Below are 25,633 nucleotides of genomic sequence, written 5' to 3'. Positions count from 1 at the left end.
AAGCTAGGGCACATATGTCCAGTAGACCCAGCTTGGTATGGATAGTTGCATATTCCTTAGGTCCTAATGGTTTAGTAAGTGCATCTGCAAGTTGAAAAACAGATTTGATGGGCAGAAGTTTTACCAAGCCTCTGCCACAGTTTTCTCTCACTGTGTGACAATCTAATTCTATGTGCTTTGTTCTTTCATGAAAAACTGGGTTAGTGGCAATATGAATAGCAGATTGATTATCACAAAAAAGAGTAGTAGGAGTAATGTTTAAATGTAGTAAATCATATAGCATGTGTGTTAACCAAGTAATTTCACAACAAGTTAAAGCCATGGCCCTGTATTCAGCTTCACAAGAGCTCCCGGAGACAGTTCTTTGCTTCTTTGATTTCCAAGAAATCAAAGATGTACCAAGATAAATGCAAAAACCAGTGGTTGATCTTCTTGTATCAGGACAATAAGCTCAATCACTGTCACTGTATGCATTTAGTTGGAGAGATGAAGAAGTAGGATAAAATAATCCTAGGGATGGAGACCTTTTAATGTATCTTAGAATTTTGATAGCTGCATTATGATGAGTAATTGTAGATTTAGCCATAAATTGGGCTAGCTGATTTACAGAGAAGGCAAGGTTTGGTCTTGTGTTAGTGAGATAAATTAATCTACCAACTAACCTTCTATAGGCAGATGGATTAGGGTAAGGATCAGTGGCATCTTGGTAAAGATGAGTACCTTGTGTCATAGGTGTAGAGGATGGTTTACAACCAAGAAGCCATGTATCATAAAGTATCTCAAGGGCATACTTTCTTTGGTTGATAGAGATGCCAGTGTTGTTTCTAGCAATTTCAAAGCCTAGGAAGAATTTTAAATCACCTAAGTCTTTAATTTTGAAAGCTTGATCTAGGATGAGCTTCATATGTTTAATATCAGAAGGTAGATTGCCAGTAAGTATAATGTCATCGACATATACTAACAAGGCAGTGATAGAGGATATAGAGGACCATTTGATGAAAATAGAATGATCTCCTTTGGCTTTATAGAAACCATGTCGAAGGAGAAAGGCAGAGAGTTTAGCAAACCACTGTCTGCTTGCTTGTTTAAGTCCATATAGTGACTTTTGTAACTTGCAGCATTGGTTTGGTTTAGTAGATGTAAGGCCGGGGGGAGTTTCATGTAAACTTGTTCCTTTAAGTCACCATGTAGAAAGGCATTGTTGATGTCTAATTATTTCAAGGGCCAATTATGGATGGAAGCTAGGGCTAGGACTAACCTAATAGTGGTAAGTTTGGCCACAGGTGAGAAGGTATTGATATAATCAATGCCTTCAATTTGTGTGTAGCCCTTTGCTACAAGCCTGGCCTTGTGCCTCTCTATTGTGCCATCAGGATTATATTTGATTTTGAAAACCAATTTGCAACCTATAGGTGTCTTAGAGGTTGGTAGGTCAGTGATGAGCCATGTATTATTCTGTTGCAGAGCAGAGAGCTCTTGGTGAATGGCTTCTCTCCAGTGAGGAAATTTAATAGCTTATGTGTAGTTCTTTGGTTCAACTTGTGAGGATATGGATAAGATAAGAGATTTGTGCAGGGGGATAATTTGTGATAGGATAAGTATGAAGATATAGGATAAACAGAGTTGGTATGTGTGTCAATGTTGTTGGAGAGGACATAATGGTAGGATTGAAGATAGGATAGGATTTTATGGTGCCTAGTGCTCCTTCTAGGTTGAGTGAGTGGTTGAGTTGGTGAGGGGGGTCTGATGACCTCACTAATGGTTTGGTCAGTATCTATATGAGGCAGAGTAGGTTGATGAGGGTGAAGGATATCTTCATAAAGAGCAGGGTGAGGGGCAATATTTGTGGGATGAGACTGATGAGGGACTTGATTCTGTTGTGTAGAGGGATAAGGGAATATATGTTCATGAAAAATGACATCCCTACTAATTTGTATAGCTCTAGTGGTAAGATTAAGCACAATGTATCCCTTGGTACCTTATTGAAATCCTATGAAGACACGCTTAGAAGATCTAGGATCAAACTTATTTCTAAGGTGTTTGTGAATGTATGTGTAGCATAGGCAACCAAAAACTCTTAGATTTTGAAAGTTAAACTATTTCTTATGTAATGTCTCATAAGGAGATTGGTTGTCTAGAGTAGGAGTAGGGAGAATGTTGATTATGTGAACAACATGTTTTATAGCATAGGACCAATAGATTTTGGGAAGATTGCTTTTTATTAGCATAGCTCTTGCCACATTCAAGATGTGTTGGTGCTTTCTTTCCACAACACCATTTTGTTGTGGTGTATAAGTACTAGAGGTTTGATGTGTAATTCCTTGGCTAGCATAGAAGTCTCTTAAAAGAAATTCAGGGCCATTGTCACTCCTAACAACCTTAATATCAATAGAATGTGTTGTGTTTTGATCATGGTAATGAAGTGTTTTAAAGCATTTACAGTTTCCGTTTTATTTTTCATAAGAGTGATCCATGTATATCTGCTGTGATCATCCACAATGGTTAAGAAATATTTATATTCATGTATATATGGTATGGAAAAGGGGCCTCATATATCAACATGTATCAAATCAAAGTTATTAGAAGAATGAGTATTGCTTAAAGGGAAGGGGAGGCTTTTCTGTTTTGCTTGGTGGCAAACATGACAAACATAATCTTTATTAAAAGTAATAAAAGGGAAATTGTTCTTGATAACATCCATACAAGCATGAGAGGGATGAGCTAGCCTAAAGTGCTAGAGACTAGACTTAGGTGTAACAACTGTATTTGCAGCAGATAAATGTACATTATGATCTAGTTTAATGCCTCTTAACACATACAATCCCTTTGACATCTTGGCTATACTAATCATCTTCAAGGAATCCATCTCCTGTATCTTGCAACAAGATGCATCAAAAGATAGAATGCAAAAGGATTGAGATGTTAATTTTGGTATGGATAACAAGTTATAAGAGAATGCAGGCAAATACAAAACATTATGAATTGTTAAGTTGTGCAGGATATTTATGGTCCATGATATCTTGGCCAGAAGCTCTTGGCCATTGGGCAATCTGACCTTAACAGGTCTGATTTTGTAATGTGTAGAGAAGTAAGAAATATCATAAGCAATATGATCAGTGGCACCACTGTCTAATATCCATTGAGAGTTAGAATTACCTTCATCTTGTTGATCATTGGGTATGGAGGTGGTGTTCATTGTATTGATGATAGTGTCAGGAGCAGAGGACTCATTCTTATGTGCATTCTGCTGCAATAGGTTGACAATTTCTTGGTATTGATGCTTGGTTAGACTGAAGGGAACATCATCCTCTTTTTGTTGTTCACTGTTGTCAAGGCTGTTGTGCATAAATGTTGCAGAATTGGCTTGTTCCCCTTTTGTGAATTGGAAGTTAGGGGGAAAACCATGTATTTTGTAACATATATCAATAGTGTGTCCAGGCTTTTTGCAGTGAGTGCAATATTTGCCCAAACTTGTAGGTTTATTCCATGAGCCTTTAGCATATGGAGTAATGGTTCCTCTAATAGGTCATTTGTTCTTGTTCAGGTTTCTTCCTGTATTTCTCTTCCAATTGGTCCCTATATTCATAGTTTTGGCCTCTAATTCTTGACCATATATCTGATCTTCTTGTTGGATGACCAGGGAGCAAACCTTGCTCATATTTGGTAGTGGATCCATTAGCATTATTTGTGATCTGACATTCGAGTATGAGTCATTTAGTCCTTTTAGAAATCTGATCACCTTGTCCTCAGTTTTGAATTTTCTGCTATTACAATTGCAGTTGGAGAGTGGTCTAAATATTTCAAGTTCATCCCATAATGTCTTCATCTTAGTGAAATAGGCATTAACACTGAGATTTCCTTGTTTGTAGTTAGATATACTTTCTTGTAAGTGAGCAATTCTGAAAAGATTTCCTTGTGAGAATCTTTCCCTAAGTTCTTCCCATATTTCATAGGCTTTGTCAATCCATAAGATACTCTGAGAAATTGATGGAGATACTGATCTTGTGATCCAAGATGCAACCATATTGTTTGTCCTTTCCCATGCTACAAAAGTTGGATCTGTTCTAAGTGGCATCTGAATGGTTCCATCGACAAAGGCAAACGTTTGCTTGGTTATAAGGCTCATTTTCATCGATCTGCTCAATTGGTGATAGTTGTCACCATTGAGATGAGGGGATACTAATGCAATTGCAGTATTTTCTGATGGATGGATGTAGTATGGATCTTGTGTGATGTCTCCTTGAAGCATTGGAGGTGTTGTGGAAGAAATGGATGAAGCCATCTTGAATTGTAGCATAGCTCTTTTAAAAAGAGCTCTGATACCATAAAAGAATATAAAGATGCTTCTTGATATGAATTTGATTGAAGTGAATAACACTTCTTTGAATGAAACTAAGAATGAAAGAATGAAGATGGAAACTCTTTTCTTATTAAGAGATGTGAAATGATTTCATTGAGTAATTAGGAAGAGTACATGTCTATTTATACAAGGATGAAAGCCTAAACTATTTTAACTAACTTTTAGAATAATAAACCACATGTGCTAAATTAGGCATAACAACCAAAACAGAAATAGCTTGTGACTTAAGAAAAGCCTACTCTGTTTTCTAGACTTGGGCTAGGCTCTTTTCGTGCTTATCATGAGCTTGGTTTGCATAGTCTTGATGTACCCTTGTCATTGTGGTAGTCTTTGAGTTTGTGTGTTTTGTGTGAAGTATATGCATATGTGTTGTTTGTGATTGCCATGCTATATGCATGTGTTGTTTGTGATTGCCAAGCCTATGCATGAGGAATCTGTGATCTAGTGAGGCTTGGGGTATGAGTGCGCTTGATGATTTGTTGTTGTTGCTGTTGATGAGGGAACTTGTTCTATTAAGCTCCATGTCCATCTTATGTTTACATAGATAAATATTATTTGTTTATGCTTTTTGATGTCTCTCTTTCTATGTAGTGATGTGAATATTTATAGAGATAAATACTTGACAAATAGAGTTTTTCTCCCAATTTTTAACTCTTTTTCCCAAATAAAATTAGTAAATATAAGTACTTCTATTTTAAACTCTTTTTTACATATTGTTATAAATTTGTACTATTATGAATATCCTATTTTTTATATTGAAGTCTATTTCTACATATTTTGTATGTCAAAGCTTACTAAACTAGGGTTTTATCTCCTTCACCATAAGTGGAAGTTAGGTAGCTACACTGTTACATATATAGCATATATATTCAAGTTAAGGTATAATATATATAACATATATCATTTATTTTCTAACCATGTTTAATTACATATATAGGAATGATGGTAACTACTTCAATCCAAAACTTCAAGAAGCCAATCCTAGATCAAGAGCTTTTACACACAAAAATGATATGATTCAAAAATTAGATTATCATCATCACTAGACAAGTGATGCAAAAAGATGTTTAGCACCCAAGAGGTAAAAACAAATTTTTTTTGCATTTTTTTATAGGTCAGGTTTACTTAGATCCATAGTAACTAAAAATATAAAATTTTATCTCTATTATTATGAGTGTGCTATTTTTAAATATCTTTTTACATATTGTTGTGAATTTGTACTACCAGTCAAGTCTATTTTGTGTGTTTATAGTTATGCATACATTTTTCACTATTTAAGCCACTGAACTTTATTTAATGCATTTGTATGAGTCATTATTTTGTGCATTATACTCAATGAAACTTATTTTTCCAATGCATGTTTAGTGTGTCATTATCTCATCAAGCTTTTTGGGTAAATGAAGCACATTTCCCTAATTTTAGTACAACTTCTGAATTATTTGAATTGCTGTACAACTCGAGGGTTGTAGCCATTCATGGACCTCCAATATCACTTTGCAAGGCTCTTATTACACTTTACTGAATTCATTATCTAGTGTTTATATTTATGTGTATGAGTTGGTTCAAATGTTTGTTTCTATTTGGCTTAAATCGCATGCTCGTTAATGCACCATTGTTGTCATTATATGATCTCTTATGTGTTCCATAATAACTAAAAATATAAACATTGTTTCTAATTCCATTTTATAAGAAAATAATCATAGTTTATACATGTCTGTTATGTGGATTGCATTATGTAAAAGACACAATGTACTTATTCTTTCTTTTATGAATTGATTCTCTAACTTTAATTACTAATGATATTGTTGTTACTTTCCATAGGTAGAGGCCAGGTTGGAACAAATTGATGCTAATAAACTTTGGGTGAAGATAATCATTGAAAACAAGAGTGAAAGTTTCAAGAAATTGATAGAGGACATGAATCTTTTGGGCTTTGAGCTCATAGATACCAATGTCATAACCACAAAATGAGCATTGTTCATTGAAGGCCGCATGTAAGTGACTTTAGGAAAGGTAAAAACAATGCTAAACTTGAGAGGAGACTAAGATATCATCACAGGAAGATGTATACTATGTGTATGTTCTATCTTTGATTAATAGTATTATAATATGCTTATGTACTATCGTGAGAAATTAACAATGTGTTGTATTCACTTTAATTATTTTTAAGTATGATATTGTATTATTATCAGTGTCATATAGATCAAACTGTATACCAGCATTTGAGAGAATTGATTCTATGGTTCAAACAATGAAAAGTTGTATACCTACTAAGATAAACATGTTATATTACCAAAATTATGAGATTCTCTAAATATTTACAAAATTGGATTAAGTATATCATTTAGTTAAACATACATTTTTCACTATCTAGGCTACTCGACTTTATTTAATGCATTTCTATGAGTCATTATTTTATGCATTGTACTCAATGAAACTTATTTTTCCCATGCATTTTTAATGTGTCATTATCTCATAAAAAATTGTTATAATTCTCGCATTACATTCACTTCCACATCACTCACATCTAATTGGATTCAGTTTAAGAAAAACATATTGATATTTAAATTATGATTATATCAATTGAATTCTAATTACATATATACATATGACAAAATTTAATTGGAGGAATATATTTTTAGATGTTCATCAAGCATTGGAGGTGTTGTGGAAGAAATGGATGAAGCCATCTTGAATTGTAGCATAGCTCTTTTAAAAAGAGCTCTGATACCATAAAAGAATATAAAGATGCTTCTTGATATGAATTTGATTGAAGTGAATAACACTTCTTTGAATGAAACTAAGAATGAAAGAATGAAGATGGAAACTCTTTTCTTATTAAGAGATGTGAAATGATTTCATTGAGTAATTAGGAAGAGTACATGTCTATTTATACAAGGATGAAAGCCTAAACTATTTTAAGTAACTTTTAGAATAATAAACCACATGTGCTAAATTAGGCATAACAACCAAAACAGAAATAGCTTGTGACTTAAGAAAAGCCTACTCTGTTTTCTAGACTTGGGCTAGGCTCTTTTCGTGCTTATCATGAGCTTGGTTTGCATAGTCTTGATGTACCCTTGTCATTGTGGTAGTCTTTGAGTTTGTGTGTTTTGTGTGAAGTATATGCATATGTGTTGTTTGTGATTGCCATGCTATATGCATGTGTTGTTTGTGATTGCCAAGCCTATGCATGAGGAATCTGTGATCTAGTGAGGCTTGGGGTATGAGTGCGCTTGATGATTTGTTGTTGTTGCTGTTGATGAGGGAACTTGTTCTATTAAGCTCCATGTCCATCTTATGTTTACATAGATAAATATTATTTGTTTATGCTTTTTGATGTCTCTCTTTCTATGTAGTGATGTGAATATTTATAGAGATAAATACTTGACAAATAGAGTTTTTCTCCCAATTTTTAACTCTTTTTCCCAAATAAAATTAGTAAATATAAGTACTTCTATTTTAAACTCTTTTTTACATATTGTTATAAATTTGTACTATTATGAATATCCTATTTTTTATATTGAAGTCTATTTCTACATATTTTGTATGTCAAAGCTTACTAAACTAGGGTTTTATCTCCTTCACCATAAGTGGAAGTTAGGTAGCTACACTGTTACATATATAGCATATATATTCAAGTTAAGGTATAATATATATAACATATATCATTTATTTTCTAACCATGTTTAATTACATATATAGGAATGATGGTAACTACTTCAATCCAAAACTTCAAGAAGCCAATCCTAGATCAAGAGCTTTTACACACAAAAATGATATGATTCAAAAATTAGATTATCATCATCACTAGACAAGTGATGCAAAAAGATGTTTAGCACCCAAGAGGTAAAAACAAATTTTTTTTGCATTTTTTTATAGGTCAGGTTTACTTAGATCCATAGTAACTAAAAATATAAAATTTTATCTCTATTATTATGAGTGTGCTATTTTTAAATATCTTTTTACATATTGTTGTGAATTTGTACTACCAGTCAAGTCTATTTTGTGTGTTTATAGTTATGCATACATTTTTCACTATTTAAGCCACTGAACTTTATTTAATGCATTTGTATGAGTCATTATTTTGTGCATTATACTCAATGAAACTTATTTTTCCAATGCATGTTTAGTGTGTCATTATCTCATCAAGCTTTTTGGGTAAATGAAGCACATTTCCCTAATTTTAGTACAACTTCTGAATTATTTGAATTGCTGTACAACTCGAGGGTTGTAGCCATTCATGGACCTCCAATATCACTTTGCAAGGCTCTTATTACACTTTACTGAATTCATTATCTAGTGTTTATATTTATGTGTATGAGTTGGTTCAAATGTTTGTTTCTATTTCGCTTAAATCCCATGCTGCGTTAATGCACCGCCGTTGTCATTATATGATCTCTTATGTGTTCCATAATAACTAAAAATATAAACATTGTTTCTAATTCCATTTTATAAGAAAATAATCATAGTTTATACATGTCTGTTATGTGGATTGCATTATGTAAAAGACACAATGTACTTATTCTTTCTTTTATGAATTGATTCTCTAACTTTAATTACTAATGATATTGTTGTTACTTTCCATAGGTAGAGGCCAGGTTGGAACAAATTGATGCTAATAAACTTTGGGTGAAGATAATCATTGAAAACAAGAGTGAAAGTTTCAAGAAATTGATAGAGGACATGAATCTTTTGGGCTTTGAGCTCATAGATACCAATGTCATAACCACAAAATGAGCATTGTTCATTGAAGGCCGCATGTAAGTGACTTTAGGAAAGGTAAAAACAATGCTAAACTTGAGAGGAGACTAAGATATCATCACAGGAAGATGTATACTATGTGTATGTTCTATCTTTGATTAATAGTATTATAATATGCTTATGTACTATCGTGAGAAATTAACAATGTGTTGTATTCACTTTAATTATTTTTAAGTATGATATTGTATTATTATCAGTGTCATATAGATCAAACTGTATACCAGCATTTGAGAGAATTGATTCTATGGTTCAAACAATGAAAAGTTGTATACCTACTAAGATAAACATGTTATATTACCAAAATTATGAGATTCTCTAAATATTTACAAAATTGGATTAAGTATATCATTTAGTTAAACATACATTTTTCACTATCTAGGCTACTCGACTTTATTTAATGCATTTCTATGAGTCATTATTTTATGCATTGTACTCAATGAAACTTATTTTTCCCATGCATTTTTAATGTGTCATTATCTCATAAAAAATTGTTATAATTCTCGCATTACATTCACTTCCACATCACTCACATCTAATTGGATTCAGTTTAAGAAAAACATATTGATATTTAAATTATGATTATATCAATTGAATTCTAATTACATATATACATATGACAAAATTTAATTGGAGGAATATATTTTTAGATGTTCATCAACTTAGCTTTCATTATGTTGAAAGTTGAGTGGTGATTTAATGTCATAAAGCACTCACTAATATTCCAAAATCACTCAATTTTGAAGAGGTGAAGAATTAAGACCGGGTACGTGTGATAAAATCATGTTTTGGATAAATAACATTTGGGTCTATTTTTTGTACATAATTTATTGGTTCTATGCAAGGAATTTTATCATTTGTTTAAGTGTATTGTAATATTTTTGTTTGGGGATTTGTGAAAGAGAGGTAATTTTTTCTATGTGGTGTTCTAATTTTCAACACGGTTAAGAAATATTTTCTCAGGGATGTTGTTGATTTTTTAGTTTTTATTTCTACCTATCGTGTAGTTGGCTAACCAATATATTGGAAAAACTGAATTGTGTAAAAAAAAATTATATGCAATTTTATTGAAGACATATCCATAAATAACAAATATTATTTATTTATCTTTTTTAAGTTTTTGAAAACTTTAAAAAATGATTGAAATCATGTTGTCTTCTTTACGAAGGGATGAAAATAACGAGTGTAGTACTATTTTCATAATATTTTTATATACTCTACTAAGACTTATATTCTTCAATTTTTATAATCGTACTTTTACAATTTGTAGGGTTAATTACATAATGTGGCTGATTAATTCAAATTTGATATTTTAACTCAAATTTTTTATTTTCAATTTTTATATACCTTGTATTTTACTATTTTTATTTACATAAAGCCAAGACGGAGTGACCCGTGCGAATGCATGGGTATACTACTAGTATGCTTGAAGAATAGGGGCCAACATTACCTTATGGATGAAATATGAGATATCTCCTGATTCTGTGGACTTTGGATTGTTGGGCTTATAAATTGCAAGAGATACTAATAAAACTTTTGACCAATTCTTTGTTTGTTTGTATTTTTCAAGCCTTTTTTTGGTAGACTTCACAATAGTTTTGATAGATTTCATGAAGTTTTTTTAATAAAAATCTTTAGCATTTACAGCTTTGATTGATTATATAGATAATTATTGTGTTAGCCCATGCATTGGGCGTAAACTTATACATTTACTTTAATTTGTGATTATTGAAAAAAAATTGTATTCATTTCATGTAAATAGATTATTTCTACAATATAACAATCCATCCTATCATGTTTTTTACAAAATGAATAAAGTAACTCACACTAATACAATATAACAAACCAAATCATAATCGAAACCAAACTTAATTTTGGATTGAATTGAATCTGACTTTATACTTATAATCAAAATTAATTTTGGTTTAGATGATTTTTTGCCCCAAGATCCAAATTTTATGTGGACACTCTGCATCAATGTCTTGTAGTTAAGGTAGAAAAGTAGCAAAAAAAAAGCAAGAAATTAGCACAATTACTCTGTTCATTGAACAGCCTTATTTAATGCCAAATTCAAACAGACTGATATTGAAGTTCTGACAAATAAGCACATTATGAGCAGCGTGTCTTGCTTTTTACAAATAAGTTGAAATAAATTACAAGTAAACATTTCACTACATACATACACAAAGCGAAGTGCTTATAAGTTAAAGAAAATAGAGTGAACATGCTCCAGCATAGTTGTGAAAAACAAGACCCCAAATCCTCATAATTTATATAAAAATTTGAACAAATAATCTCACTGAAAATTCGACTGGCTGCCGATCTCCAAGTCCGCTTGTCCAGTTGCTTCGGTCGCGTTAATTTCTTCAATATGCTTAGTCTTGTTTCTGAGCTCATCATATATGCCAATGCCATCATTCACATCACTCTTATCACAGTTGTTACCCTTGGCACTCGCAATTTTGTTATTTAAGATTGTGTCATGCTTTCTCCGAGCAACATCTTTGACCTTGCCCGCTTCAGATGAATTAACTGCATCACTGTTGCTCTTTCGCCGGCCTAGATTTGGAGATTTTGCACGTGTCGTTGGAAGCTAGCCAAGACATGTAACACAAATTTTGTCATCACACAAGTATCACTTGATCTTTAACAGCTATAATGTGCTGGTTTTACGTTATTATCATTCCTAGCGTTTGCTTTGAGAGCTTAACATGTCTGAAGTCTACATACTTTTTTTCACTGATAAAACCGAATCTCGATCATCATACCGTTAAAAGGTACAAGAGCATTACAACATACCTTCTTCAATTCAACCTTAGGTGGAGGCCCCTCATGGTAAAAGCTTGGCATAGGACTTGCTTTAAACATTAAACTCTTCCTCAGCTGCTTGATAGCTTCATCCTTCTCTTCCTTCAATGTTTCAAGATTGGTGAAGGAATCAGGGTTAGAAAACTAACCTATAAACTTATAACGCCAAAAGAAGTAACAAAGTAACAATATATATCATGGTTATTAAGATACTCGAAAAAGTGACGTACCTTGGTCCTTGCTTCAGTTTGAGTCTTCTCAGCCTCCATTGCTTGGTGTTTTTCCTCTAATTTTGAATAAAACTATAATGCAAAAAACGGGGAACATGCACCAATCAACTTGGGGAAGAATAACCAATAAAAACAAAGTTTACTAAAATGCAGGCTGCTACCTCCCTCCTTTTCTCTGCACGTTCAGTGGATCGAAACACTGGCACAGAAGCAATAGTTGCTCTGGACTTGGACGAGCGCATAGAATTCACAGTTCTTTAAATGGTCAAGGAGTAATATCAATTTCAAATTCCAAGAGTAGCATGCATAACCATTGCCAGAATAAGAAAAGCATAGCATAAGCTTTATCACGCTTCAACTGAAAAGTTTAAGGATACATGATAGAAGCAACTGAACAAGAGTCGTCCTCATCGGGATGCTTCTTGTTATCAGGTTGCAATGGTTTTCTTAAAACCAAAGGAGGTTTTAACTGCAAAGTGCAAACAGACAACAAAAGCTTCAAGACTAAATTTGAATAAAATAGTAATAATAAGTAGACAAGGCAAACAATAAACAGTTCCATAGTGGATTAGACAATGAAACATGCAATTCACATTTAATTCATTTAATGCAATTCTGAAGCAGTCCATAAGAGATGATTGTGTTATGAATCTGAAGAACTTTTTTTGAATGGGAGAGACATCAAAACTTTAGGCTATGAATATGCAAGAAATGACATCCAAAACTTGAAGCTTTTCTTCCACATTGGTATATATTTTTGGAACAGTAATAGAAAGCAGATCTAGATCATATACCTGATTCTGTTTCAATGTATTTGGAGTTAGAACATTTCTTTTATTTAAAGATTTCCTCTTGCTGGTTCCCTTATTATCTTCCTCAAAACCAGGACGTGTTCCAACCGTAGCACGCTTCTCAGTTGCTAGCGAAAATGGTTGTGGAACAGTTGGCTTTTTTTTAACACTTCCTGTACACCTACTGTGAAGATTTCCAGTTGCAGATCCATGGTCATGCTTCAAAGCATCTTGTGGCTGGTAATTACCCTTTGTTTTGTGAGGTTTTAAACTTTTCTCACTAAGGACACCCTCAAAATCTGAGGTTAACTTCTTGCTACTTTTAATGTTAGAGGCATCAGAGATTTTAACAGAAACTTCTGTTGTACATTCCTTCACCACATATTCTTTTATGCTCTCCTCTGAACTATGATGATCAGTAGTCTCATTGGTATGCTCATAAGATTCTGTAATATTGTGATCATCAGTTCCAGTTTCATGAGCCGAATCATGGGAAATACCATCTGAATAGACTATTACACGATCTGGCTCCTTGATGATACAAATCTCTGTATCTTCTATTGCCATTTCACTATAATACAGAAATGCCAGAACCAAATAAATTGACTTGATCGAATGGTCGGTAATGTAGACCCAAAATTACTATTTCGTTTTCTATTGTCAAGCATTCATATTAATTTTGCTAACATCATTAATCCTGTTACATGTCCCTCACTACAATAACCACAGTTGATTTCGATACTACTCACATATAACACCCTTGCACCAAGCATGCGTGAATTTACTTATAAATTTAATCCAGGACAACATATTCTCCAAAAAATAAATATCATAGTGTAATGATATATCCCTAAAACATTTGCCCACAAATCCTCCCGCACAAGAAAGTAACTTGCAAACCACTCATTAAGAAGCAAGTACCACCTTTTAATACATGTCACCTTCATGTGTAAGAGCATTTGTAGGCGAATTTTGTGGATCATTTTTCAAAATCATAATAACTCTGTTCAAAAGAAGGGATAGAATCAATTGCCTACGTACTTCAAAAGAAGCAAAGCCACTGAAACGAAAAGGCTAAAGCACAAAAAAGAAAAGCAATCAAATAGGTTGGTAATTATCTCCAATCAATGATTAAGACTCTAATAATTGAAACTCCACAAGCCAACTACATCTAACAAGGCATCATGTCATAGAAAAGAAGTGTATTAAGAAAAACTCTTCATCCCTGGAAAAATCACATTAAATTTCTAAGTTATAACCACATAGATCATCCCAAGAAATACATGCTACTACGTTTAAAGAATTACAGACAGATTAAATTTTCTGAAGCTCCAAAATCTCTTTAAAAGTATCATAAATTTTGGCTTTTCACAATTTAACACAAAACACACAGATGCAATTTTTTTCTCTCCCAAAACTGGATCAAATACGTTAAACCGTGCAAATGCTATAAGTGAACAGTGTTCCCCAAGAACCAAAAAACAAAACTTTGAAACATATCATAACTTTTGAAAAAATAAGTTCAAGTTTACAAAATGATTTGTGCTCTTCCTCTTGAACCAATTATGGTAACATACACTTTCTCAACAAGTAACCACACCTTTACTAAAATAAATTCATCAACCAAATAAAACCCCATTACAAAAACACCAATTCAAAGGGCCATTGACACAGAAAAAATTAATAATCGAATAACCCATTAAATATATAGAAATAACTAATTCCAGCAACAACAAAAAAGTGACAGAAACAAACATATCTCAGAAAGAAAGAATGTGCATTTTGAATAATGTAAATGAAAAGTGGAGAATGTGAAACAAAATGAAAGAGAACTTACAGTTTGAGTTGGATCTGGAAATAGTGGAGAATGTTTCAGTTTTTGTTTTAGAGTTTATGTTGTGTTGTTTTATATCTATACTTGTGTTGTAGCCTCGTCGGTCTCACGCCGTTTCTTCACGGAGTTAAAATATTCCCAATGTTTTTCAAACTTTGAATTCGTTTCCCTCATTCACTTGTATTAAATTAAAGAGAAAATTGTTGTATTTTTTGGGTGTGTTACTTTCTTTTCCTTTTTCAAAAGCTGTAACAAAATTACTTTTTAGAAGTGCTTTTTGAGACTTGTGTAATTAGGATATATAATTTTTTTTTGTACTAAGTTGTCGATATATTATAGGTAAAGAATTAATCTATTTTAAAGTGTATGATTGTCTTTTAGAGATCTAGTAAAGTCTAACATGGTATATCAATCCTTTTCAAATTCACTTGATTAAAGACTAAATTGAGATTATGAGTTCATCCATCTATTAATAAGCAAATTTCTATTTGGTAGGTATAGATTATAGGAGGGAATGAGATTTTGAACTATTAAATTTTTTTAAAATAGATAACTAAAATATGTAATATTTTTTTAACTTATTCTTGAAATAAGTGGACTCCTCCTCTAAATATATATTAAAATTATAACACAAAAGGTGAAAGTGTAACACACGTTTAATAAATTTATATAAATAAAGGTTGAATGCATATTTCAATGTGTTTAATATTAATGTATGGAGGTTATCAATTAATCACAAATGTGTACGTTTTAAGATACTTATTAAAACTTAAAAAGTTACACTTATTTTATTAAGTGATAATATACAATTACAAATAAATCTCCATGTTGTTATAAATCATATATGTAATATTATTTTTGGTAAAACTCTTTTTTTTGGGTATATAGTCAAACTCTAAAGCGTGTGTTTGGTTTTAATAAATGTTTTCTGTTTTTATTTTTTATTTTCATTTTTATGTTTTCATTTCTTGAAAACATAGTTGTTATTATCATTTTCAATTTTCAAAATAATTCATTGTAAACTTCACAAACTATGACATTTGCCTTTATAACTAGTTTAATTCTAAATTTTAATAATTAAAGTGGTAATACAAATGATTTCGTTGGGTGTCTTTATATATGATATTTACATTTTCTTTTTTCAACAAAATTTATGTCAACAATATAATAATCATCTTTAATAGTTGAACTTGGTCATTACCTACCACAAGGACATGTGGAATATTCATATGTTCTATTATTTAATTAAGGTTGCAACAAATTCAAGAGACGTCAATTTTTATACCAAAATCATATATTATCATATTCATCGTCGAACTATTTCAACAATATCATAAGAGATGCGAAAAAAGTTATTATGTTGAGAGATAAATAAATAAACTCTATTATGAGGATGTATAGAGTTCTATAAGTACTTATCAATTGATTTTTTTAGTGTTTTATTGATAAGTGAGAGAGTAACATCATTTGATGTTTAAGATTGTGTATATACTTTAAGAAAACTAGCATGTTGATAGATACTCCGTGTCTACCGATTCACATTATTATTTAATTTTTTTGCACTTTGTATTGAGTTTATATGATATCATGAAAAGTTATATTGGAGATTTAATACTTTTTGGTGTATCTAACTTATTCTAGTTTTCATTAATATTTTTTATTACGTAAGAAAATATTGTGATTTTAGTTAATTAAAAGGGCAAAATATGTAAGAGATAATTACATCATATAGGTAGTTATAAGAAGTTTTCCCTTTATATATAACTAGCGTGTCGACTAGCACTCCATGCCGATCCACCCACAATCTTATTCTTTTAATATAAGTGTATAAGTATAAAAAATAAAACATATAAACTTAATAGAATATAGGTAGTTATAAGAAGTTTTCCCTTTATATATAACTAGCGTGTCGACCGGTACTCCTTGCGGATCCACCCACAATCTTATTTTTTTGATATAAGTGTATACGTATAAAAAATAAAACATATAAACTTAATAGAAAATGTAAATTTAAGAATATAAGACATAATAATTGATATGATATACACAAAACTTCTATAAATTTCTCATTTTGTGCTTCTAATAATCACTATTGAGTTGTTTGATATATTTTTTTTCATGTGCTATTGTTTTATTTTTGGGTTGAGAAAGAGATAAGATAAAAAAGAATGTGTGGATGAATAATAATGTATTAATAAAAAAATGAAGCAAAATATGGAAGTTTCCATTTATTAAGGAGAGAGGTTAAAAAGGATAAAAATGGAATTTAAAAATTATGTCATGCATGGTGGTTACTACTTATTTTGACTTTATTAATAGTATAAATAAATATAGATATAGATTAATAGTATAGATATAAAAATATAGATATAGATATTAAATGATATAAAAATTTGATACAATTTGACTAAAGTAATCATATTTAATCCACTTTGAAAAATGTATTAAAAAAAGATATGAAGAAACATGTAGCGAAAAGAGGAGTAATAAATAAGGGTATAATAGGAAAGTAAAATATAAATGTGTATTGAGTTTTCAATACATTAATTTTTTTGGAATAATATGAAAATGTTAAAACATCAAAAGATATAAAACAAATGAAATAAAAAGTCTTAAATTTTTTTATTGAAATGTCATTGCTTTATTTTTGAAAATATTGGAAATGACATTTTTTATTTTCAAAATTTCAGGAAATGAATGTCATGTTTCCTGAAATACGAAATGAAAACAACAAGATAAACATGTAAAAAATTCAATGAAATGTCATTGCTTCATTTTTGAAAATGACATTTTTTCATTTTCAAAATTTCAGGAAATGAAAGTCATGTTTCTTAAAATACGAAATAAAAACAACAAGACAAACATGGTTTCACACTCATTTTCTGATTTCATTAAAAATGAAAACAAAAAAAATGGCAAAAACAATCACACACTAACCTATAAATTATTGTTTATTTTCATAAATAGCAAATGAGTTTCAAAGTACCTTTTTCCAAGTGGCAATATTTATGGAAATCCTAACCTATTTTGCCTTTTAGATGGGTTTACGAAGCATGATAAATTGATAGATCAAGTTACACTCCTCTCTATTTCTAAAAATGACAAATTTGTTTTGCATGTGTTTTTTTAAAATTAAAATTGTAATTTCAGTATAAATGAAAAGATAAAAATGTTATTATCCTTTCATTTTTCTTTGTTTTCCCCATAAATGTCCCAAGACTCTCATAGACTAAGTTCAAGTGATAGTATGTGCAATAAGTGTTGTGGTTAAAAACTACTGAACAAGTGATAGTGCGTGTAAGCTTTTATAAATTTAAATTAAGCTAAAAAACATATGGACAAATGAGATTAGTTAGAATATCGTTCTTGACGTAAAATAATAATTAATTTTGTCGGGTTACCAATTGATGATGTTCTTGTATTTGCAAAAATACAATAATTAAAGAAAAGATATTCCACCTAAACCATTGCTTAGACCCTATCCATGACTATTCTTGCTTAACCTCTTGATAAATGCTCAACACCCTCTAATAATTCATCAAATCATATATATTTATTCATAATCCACTACACATCCATTTTAAGTTTCAACCATTAAATAAGTAGAGTTACTTTGCAAGTTTTAAATACAAATGTCTCAGCCATTACATCTGTCTTTCAATAATTTTAATTGGTGGTTATTTGAATATGATGGTAATATTTATAGAATGACGGTTTAAAGATTTATACATAATCAATATATCATTAATTATTCATTTGTATTACTTTTAATTTTATTTAAGAGATAATGCTGATTGAAAATAAATAATGGATAATATAATAATATTGTAAAAAAATTCTTATATCTTAGTGCATATATCATTTCTCATTAGTACTTAAATTTTATACTACATGGTTGTTTCAAACAATGGGGGCTTATTGAATAGCTGTGAAGGAAGGACTTGCTATCAACATAAGAGTTACTCTATACTTTCCATCCTTAAAAGTTGAATCCTACCTATGTGTTATTTTAAGTGTGTTTGGCAAGACATTTTAGATAATGTATATTTGACAAAAAATAAGCTAGTAGTTATGTTTGGTTAAATGAAATTATCAGAAAAAATTTGGAAAATTTAAGTCATGAATTACAAAAATCCTTGATGTGATTTGTCTTAGAATTTATTGACTTTTGATATGATACCATTTTATGTTAGTTTATCAACTAGTTTTATCGAATACGTTAATTCATCACATTCCACTAATATTATAGAACATGTTAACGTATTGAACACATCCTAAGTCCCTTAACAAACACCTGCTAGAGTACATTTTTATCCAAAATAGAATCATTGCCCTTCTATTGAATCCTTAATCATTTTTTTAATATTATTGTATTGAACTCATATATTCCAACTATTGCAAAACTTAGAATCTGAAACAATTTGTGGGTCCCTTTTCATATTAGATGGATCAACAACCTCTCTTTCTAATAAACAAAAGGGGTATGTATATCCAATTTAACATTATTCAATCACTAAGCTGTAGCAGTGGTAATTTACAGTTTACATCAACTTGTTCCACAATGAGAGTCCACACTAAAATCACATCAGAAGATGTGTTACTGAAGGGACAATTTGGCAAGGGTGAGGGCCAATACTTTTACACCATTAGCAACATCTTCAATGCTGGCAAATTCTTCAGGCTTATGGCTGTATCCTGCAAAAAACATGAACAATAACAATATTTATAAATCAATTCCTTTATAAAAGTGTTAGAAAAAAAAGACATTTTTTTGTTCATCAATGCTCACTGGAAATTAATTACCATTGGTGCAACTTATTTCTAAGTTCATTCATTGGATCTCCATTCACATGTGATTAGAGCTTCAGTTTCCAATTACCATTGTTGCTTTAAATTAATTACATAAAGAGCACTAACTGGTTTTTGTTCTCCTTCATTATGGTTGTTGATTTCACAAACAATTTTAAAGGTTGTATCAGATTAATGCATATAGCACAAAAGGCATAAAAAGTCAATACCTTTGTAACATGGAATGAAAATCATGCCAGTTGGAGACAACCTGCAGTTACATAATGGACACAAACAGTAGTTATTCATTTATAGGAGCAAAGCACTGCATGGTTTATTGTTACCAGATTCTCTTATTAATCGTGTGTACTGCGTACTGAATTCACCAGTGCTGGATGCCGCGTATCAAATTTATCTTAAGTAAAGTTTAATATAAACTTTAGAAAAAGTGATGAACCACCTAAACAGATGAACCATGTGTCCATAACCGTACTGTGATTCGCTAACAGTCTATGGTTTAATTGTAACATAATATAATTAGACTAAACTGTGCAAAATCTGGGTCTGTTTAGCTACAGTCAGAATGTTAAAAACTGTTGAAATTACAGGGTAGGTGGAAAACAAAGAAAATAGGTTCTCAAGTACTAGTTTAGTACTACTAGTACAAGACTAGTCCAATAAGTCTACTAACACAACAAGAATCTTAATACAACAACCAAGCTTTAAACCTTACTAGGTGGGGTATATATATATATATATGTAGTTTAACATTCAAGTAAAAATTGAGAGAAAATGCCAAATTTGGTAGGAGCAAGAAGATATTCAACCCATCCCGAGCATGTTAAAGATTAAGTCTCCCGTATTTTTACTTTCCATGCCTTAATCACCAATTTGTTTTTCCTTTTTCTAGAGGTTTGGCCCTTACATAAAGAGAAAGAAGCCAAAATGTATTTCATCGATTCAATATCACCCTTGAATGTGAATAAGGAACCTCTAAATGAACATTTTTTCTTGCTATGAACTTATTATAGTCTCTTTTGGTTTTGAATGTTTGAAAAATTATGGGTTTTGGGGCACTTCATAAGGAAATAATTTCTTATCTAATATAATACCCTCACCCATCTCTATGGAATTACCTGGCCATAAACAACGAATCGTGATAGGCTCTACTAATCATCAACTTGCTCGTCAAGTTTAGCTCTCTTGTTGCAGTCTCCACAGCCTTGACGACTGCTTCAGAGGAAAGGGCTGGTGGATCCTGATTGATGATACTAAACTCAGAAAGCTTGACACCTCGGGTTTTCGTTATTCTAATTGCTGATTGGTGGATTTTCTCAATCACATTATTTCTTCGTTCCTCGTCAATGTCTCTCGTGTCTGCAGACAATATAAATAATCACAATGTAAATATTTATATAACGAGTACAATGTAGTAGTAACTGGAATTATCCATACGCAGATAGATCAAAAAACTGAACAATTCTCTGAAATGAACATTAAGAAACAAGCTATTGCATAGCAAAACCTCTTGTAATTAAACATTGTTGCATAACAAAGTTGGAATGTAAATCATACCAATTTCTATGTGTGATTTGCTAGGGATGCTGTTGATTGCTCCAGGATGCAGTTCCAGGATACCTTGCAAAATTGAAGTTAGTTTAAATGAATGTTCTAGATTAACCAAGCAGCTTTTCTTGTTCTATGGTTACACAAAAGACATTCCGAAATCGTCATGGAGGACTCCGGTGAAAGTACCTCACTACAATAATAACTTACCCACAGTGCCAACAGTGTCAATAGACCCAGATTCCAGCACATGTTTCTCAACAGCCAAAGCCAATTCAGCAGCAGCAAGTCCAGCATCATTTCTACTCCAAATAATTTATAAATTACACTTGAAGAGTTAGAGTCCCATTAAGTAAGAAACTTCAATTTCAGAAGGGATCAAAGCAGTGCACTAGAAAGTAGAAAATGTAACCAGATGAAGAGATGATATTCTACTTGGCTCTATTATTCTTCCACTCAAGATTATTGGAGGAGGATATTGAATAGACCAAAACGAAGAAAAAACAAAGATCTGAAAACTATAGTTTAGTTGAAGAAACTCAAGAAAGTATCGACTGATGTTGAAAAAAAGTTAAAGAAGGCCTAATAAACTTCGGGAAGAATATTTTTAAGTTGTGTTGCTGTCAAGTTATGGCAACAATAGAACATGATAAAGGTGCAAGGCACCTGCTAGGCATAAGGACTGCACCGGCATGGCCACCATTGCCTTCAAATTCAACCTTTAGACTTGCAGGAGCTGCAATTGCAGTAACTATGCCTATAGATAGACCTGGTCAAGAAACAAATAACATATGATCATTGAAGTTATCGGAAATGCGAAGTTAGCCCAAAGATGTGTACCTTCATCTTCCAGAATAGGGCCTTGTTCTATGTGCAGTTCTACAAAAGCAGAGTATGTTCCTTTCTTTAAAAATACAATGGATAAATCATCTTCATCTTTTGCATACCCAGCAGATCTTGCAGCTTCTAAGAAGGATATATTTTGGCTATCAGTTGCTGTCTTCAGAGCTTTTGCAAGATTCTCACTCCCGGACAATAAGCGGCTGCATACAAGCGACAAATGATGAAAATTGAAAAGTAAATAAAAAACAGGGCTAACGTAAATTTTACTTGATCAATCGGAATTGTAAGATATCATAAGTTGAGAGGATTAAAATGAATTATTAGTTAATTGACAAGAATAACCACAAGTGTGAGGTCCTATTCTGACCTTCCCAAACAACCTATTCCAAAGCGTGTTGGTTCTTCTGATGTGAATAATATAACTTCCAAGGATCTTCTAGGTTTAAAACCAGACCTGTGAAAGTTACAATCAATATCACAAATAATAATATTGCTCCCCTAAGTGTAAAAAGAATGATATGACATTCTAAGTCACATCTGGAACTTGAATCTTTATCTTGCAAGTTACTCCAAGTAATTAGTTATCTTTGGAATTTCAAATTTCTCTATAGTTGTAATGCTTGAAAGTGGGACTGAGAAATGTGAGTTTCATCTTTATGCAACAGTATATTTCAATTCATATCATGTATCATTTATTTGAAATAATTTGTGCACCAACTAATGCATAACAGTGAAAGGTCATTTATTACGTTGGTAATTCAAGGTGCTGAAGCCTCCAGGCTTGCTCACAAATGAATTTATGACAAGATAGCAATTAAACTTGTTTTGTATTCTGATTTCTGCACATTCAATTAAGTCCTATATCAGCAATAATAAGAAGAAAAAAAAAAAACCTTTTCAAGACATTGATGGCTTCAATAGCACCTAAAACACCAACAACTCCATCATATTTTCCTGAGTAAGGTATAGCGTCAATGTGGGAACCTGTTGCAACTGCAGCAAGCTCGGTTTCAAGGCCGTCCCTGCATAAAATAAGCAAATATGAAGCCATGAGTGTACTTAGTAAATTGCAGGCACATTGTAACCAATGATAGGGAATATTTTGACATTAATATGAGCTTAAAAGAGAAAGTCTAAGAAAGAAATTGATAAGAACTTAGATATCAGAGAAGATAAGTATAAATGTAAATGTTGAGTTAGAAGCATGTGAGCTAAAAGTATAATAACAAGCAATTTGAGGTAAAAGCAGACACTCACCACCGACCAAATATGTTACCAATAGCATCCTCTCTCACGGATAGACCCGCAATTCCCATCAAATTTTTCACATACCTATAGATGGAAGACAAGAGCAAAGTCTATAAAGGTTGGCATCTCACATTCAAATCAGAAATATGCCCAAAGCACATATATGTAGCAGGATGAATGATTTATTAGAGCCAATTCAATAATACAAGAAGTTGGAAAAGGAAAAAAATTGACCTCTTTTCAGCATCATTAAAATTCACCCTTGCACAACATTATTGTTTACATAAAACCACAACTATTTATACAGCTTTATTTTAGGTAGCCAAGTGTGATTGGAAGTCTCACATCAGATGGTTTGGGATGCATAAATGAGTTTATAAGTGTCAATACTAAAAGGTTTACTACCTTAAGATTTTTGTTCAAGATATGATATCTTACTTATTGATGTCTCACTTATTTGCGACTCTTCACTCTCTCCCCATGAAAACGACTGCTCCCAGGTTCCAGGTCCTAACACCTTACACACCAATTGCATCTTAGTTTCTTCTAGAGCTACTATATATATATAGCATTTCTGTTTATTTAGCAGTTACCAGTTGATTGATTCTTACATGCACCCATCGCCATGATGTTTTGCTAAATAAGGGGCAGAAAAGGTAACATCATATCCAACTTATGTTACCCATTTAATCGATATTTATTAAAAACACATAATGTTACTCATTTTCACCTAAACAAAAATAAAAAGTCTTCTTAGATTAATAAAGATCTATTATAAGGGATTGAAGTTCAATCTCAAAACCAATTTGCAATAGGAGCAATAATGAATACATATTTAAGAGACAATGAGCAGAATAATTTCAGATAGTTAAATTTAGAAACTATGGGGTTGGGGATTGAGATAAGTGTAAATCCACAATTACATCATAAACTATAATTACACAAACCTGCGAGCTAAGACATCCTTGTCAGTATACAAGACCCTTGTTACTGATGGAGTAGGTGAGTCAGAAAACGCTGCCAACTCATCAAACTAACAACACGTAACATGTCAAATCATAATAACCATTAACCCCAACACCCCAAGTTACAGAATTTAAATACCTACCTGTTTGTGAAGAGCACGGGCATCAAGGGAAAGTGAAGAGATGGATATGGGTTGGGAAGAGTGAGGTGGCTCATGGATTGAGTACCCAGAAAATTGTTCCATGGTTGTTGTGATTGAAGGATCTTGTTCATGTTGGTATGATGAGATTGAAGAGAAGGAAGTGAACAATAATAGTAGGATTACAGATACAGAGTGAAAGTGGTGTAGTAGTTCCATTTTGTGATATGATTGTGTAATCATTGACCTCTCAGATCGAAAAGTATTATAGGATGGTTTTGCACGTGTTCTGTCCCTTCACGTGATAAAACTAGTTATGTATTTTCGTTATTATCAAAGTTATCTCTTTACCATTTTGAAAACTTTCAATCATTAAACTAACACCTTGTTAGTAAATCACTTAATCTAAATCAATACCTTAAATTTTTCTTACATGCTATTTGAGTAATAAAAATAATTAAATTATCAAATTAGGTATTACTTTCGTTCTTTGTGAATAATTTTAGTCCTTTGTTTATTGGATTCCATTGAAAATTGCGAAGGATTCTTCCTAAGAAATTCAAAAGTTATCGACATGCACTTTAACAGGTTGCAAATATTTTAACTAAAGCATTGGATCCTACTCCATGTCAATACTTACTCTTCAAGCTTGAGATAGTTGACATCTACTCTTCAGCTTGCGGGAGTATTAAAGGTAAATAAAGACAAACAAGTAAGCTAAACAAACCATGATTGTGCCATTAACCAAGTTAGCATGAATACTGATCGAGAGTTTTTTTGCCTTTGACCGAGGAACTCTGGCTCGTGACCAAGGGAGCCTGGATCGTGACTGAGGGAGCCTGGATCGTGACTGAGGAATGCTGATTTGTGGCCTAGACTGTGACCGAGGAATTCTAATGCATCAGACCTAGTCTAGGCGTATCCAGCCTTGGCACACCTGCATCAGCTTGATGCATCAGACCTGGTCAGCAACGCATCAGACCTGGTCTGGGCGCATCAGCTTGGCGCATCAGGCATGGCCTGGGCGCACCAGATTTTGCCTATGGCAGTGATGCATCAGATCTGACCTAGGCGCATCAGCTTGGCGCACCAGATTTGGCTTGTAGCCCTGCACCAGACAAACCAAGTCCTACACTAGACGCACCAGACATGGGTCAGAAATATAATTGGCGCACCAATCTTGACCTTTGGATCATATTTAGATTTCACCTTGATTTTGATACTTTACATAAGCATTCTTTTGACTATGACCTTTTTAATCCTTTTAGGCAAAGTTAGTTAAAAGTTAGTTGGGGCAAG

The 25,633-nt window shown here is 32.1% G+C and overlaps 2 protein-coding genes across 3 annotated transcripts; both read right to left on the bottom strand.

Moving 5' to 3' along the window:
• LOC109361124 (protein WVD2-like 3) lies at positions 11,234–14,895 on the bottom strand. Of its 2 annotated transcripts, XM_019606449.1 has the most exons (8): positions 14,788–14,895; positions 13,194–13,521; positions 12,954–13,145; positions 12,537–12,628; positions 12,321–12,414; positions 12,160–12,231; positions 11,921–12,031; positions 11,395–11,714 (listed from the first exon to the last, which is right to left on the bottom strand). In XM_019606449.1, the coding sequence occupies exons 2-8, from the start codon at positions 13,515–13,517 to the stop codon at positions 11,418–11,420; spliced, it is 1,182 nt and encodes a 393-aa protein (XP_019461994.1). In that variant the 5' UTR covers positions 13,518–13,521; positions 14,788–14,895; the 3' UTR covers positions 11,395–11,417. The 2 variants fall into 2 exon arrangements, with proteins under 2 accessions (XP_019461993.1, XP_019461994.1); XM_019606448.1 differs by having other exon boundaries at positions 11,234–11,714; positions 12,954–13,521.
• On the bottom strand, positions 19,197–24,601 carry LOC109359038 (ureidoglycolate hydrolase-like). Its single transcript, XM_019603546.1, has 12 exons — positions 24,338–24,601; positions 24,177–24,262; positions 23,239–23,313; positions 22,875–23,003; positions 22,349–22,435; positions 21,979–22,181; positions 21,805–21,907; positions 21,349–21,440; positions 21,148–21,210; positions 20,709–20,949; positions 19,803–19,843; positions 19,197–19,479 (listed from the first exon to the last, which is right to left on the bottom strand). The coding sequence occupies exons 1-12, from the start codon at positions 24,575–24,577 to the stop codon at positions 19,382–19,384; spliced, it is 1,458 nt and encodes a 485-aa protein (XP_019459091.1). The 5' UTR covers positions 24,578–24,601; the 3' UTR covers positions 19,197–19,381.

Source organism: Lupinus angustifolius, chromosome LG11, assembly GCF_001865875.1.
Source record: "Lupinus angustifolius cultivar Tanjil chromosome LG11, LupAngTanjil_v1.0, whole genome shotgun sequence".
In the NCBI taxonomy this organism is placed as follows: Eukaryota; Viridiplantae; Streptophyta; class Magnoliopsida; order Fabales; family Fabaceae; genus Lupinus; species Lupinus angustifolius.
Note: the sequence above shows the minus strand (reverse complement) of the source record. Positions and strands in the feature narration are given on the sequence as shown.

Excerpts from the sequence above, each read along its gene's own strand:
- LOC109361124 (XM_019606448.1), bottom strand. The coding sequence starts at position 13,517 with ATGGCAATAGAAGATACAGAGATTTGTATCATCAAGGAGCCAGATCGT. Across the intron at positions 12,032-12,159 it reads AAACTGAAGCAAGGACCAAG|GAAGAGAAGGATGAAGCTAT; the intron begins GTACGTCACTTT and ends GAAACATTGAAG. Across the intron at positions 11,715-11,920 it reads CTAAGGTTGAATTGAAGAAG|CTTCCAACGACACGTGCAAA; the intron begins GTATGTTGTAAT and ends TGTCTTGGCTAG.
- LOC109359038 (XM_019603546.1), bottom strand. The coding sequence starts at position 24,577 with ATGATTACACAATCATATCACAAAATGGAACTACTACACCACTTTCAC. Across the intron at positions 21,908-21,978 it reads CCCTATTCTGGAAGATGAAG|GTCTATCTATAGGCATAGTT; the intron begins GTACACATCTTT and ends TTTCTTGACCAG. Across the intron at positions 19,844-20,708 it reads GATTCGTTGTTTATGGCCAG|GTTGTCTCCAACTGGCATGA; the intron begins GTAATTCCATAG and ends ATGTAACTGCAG.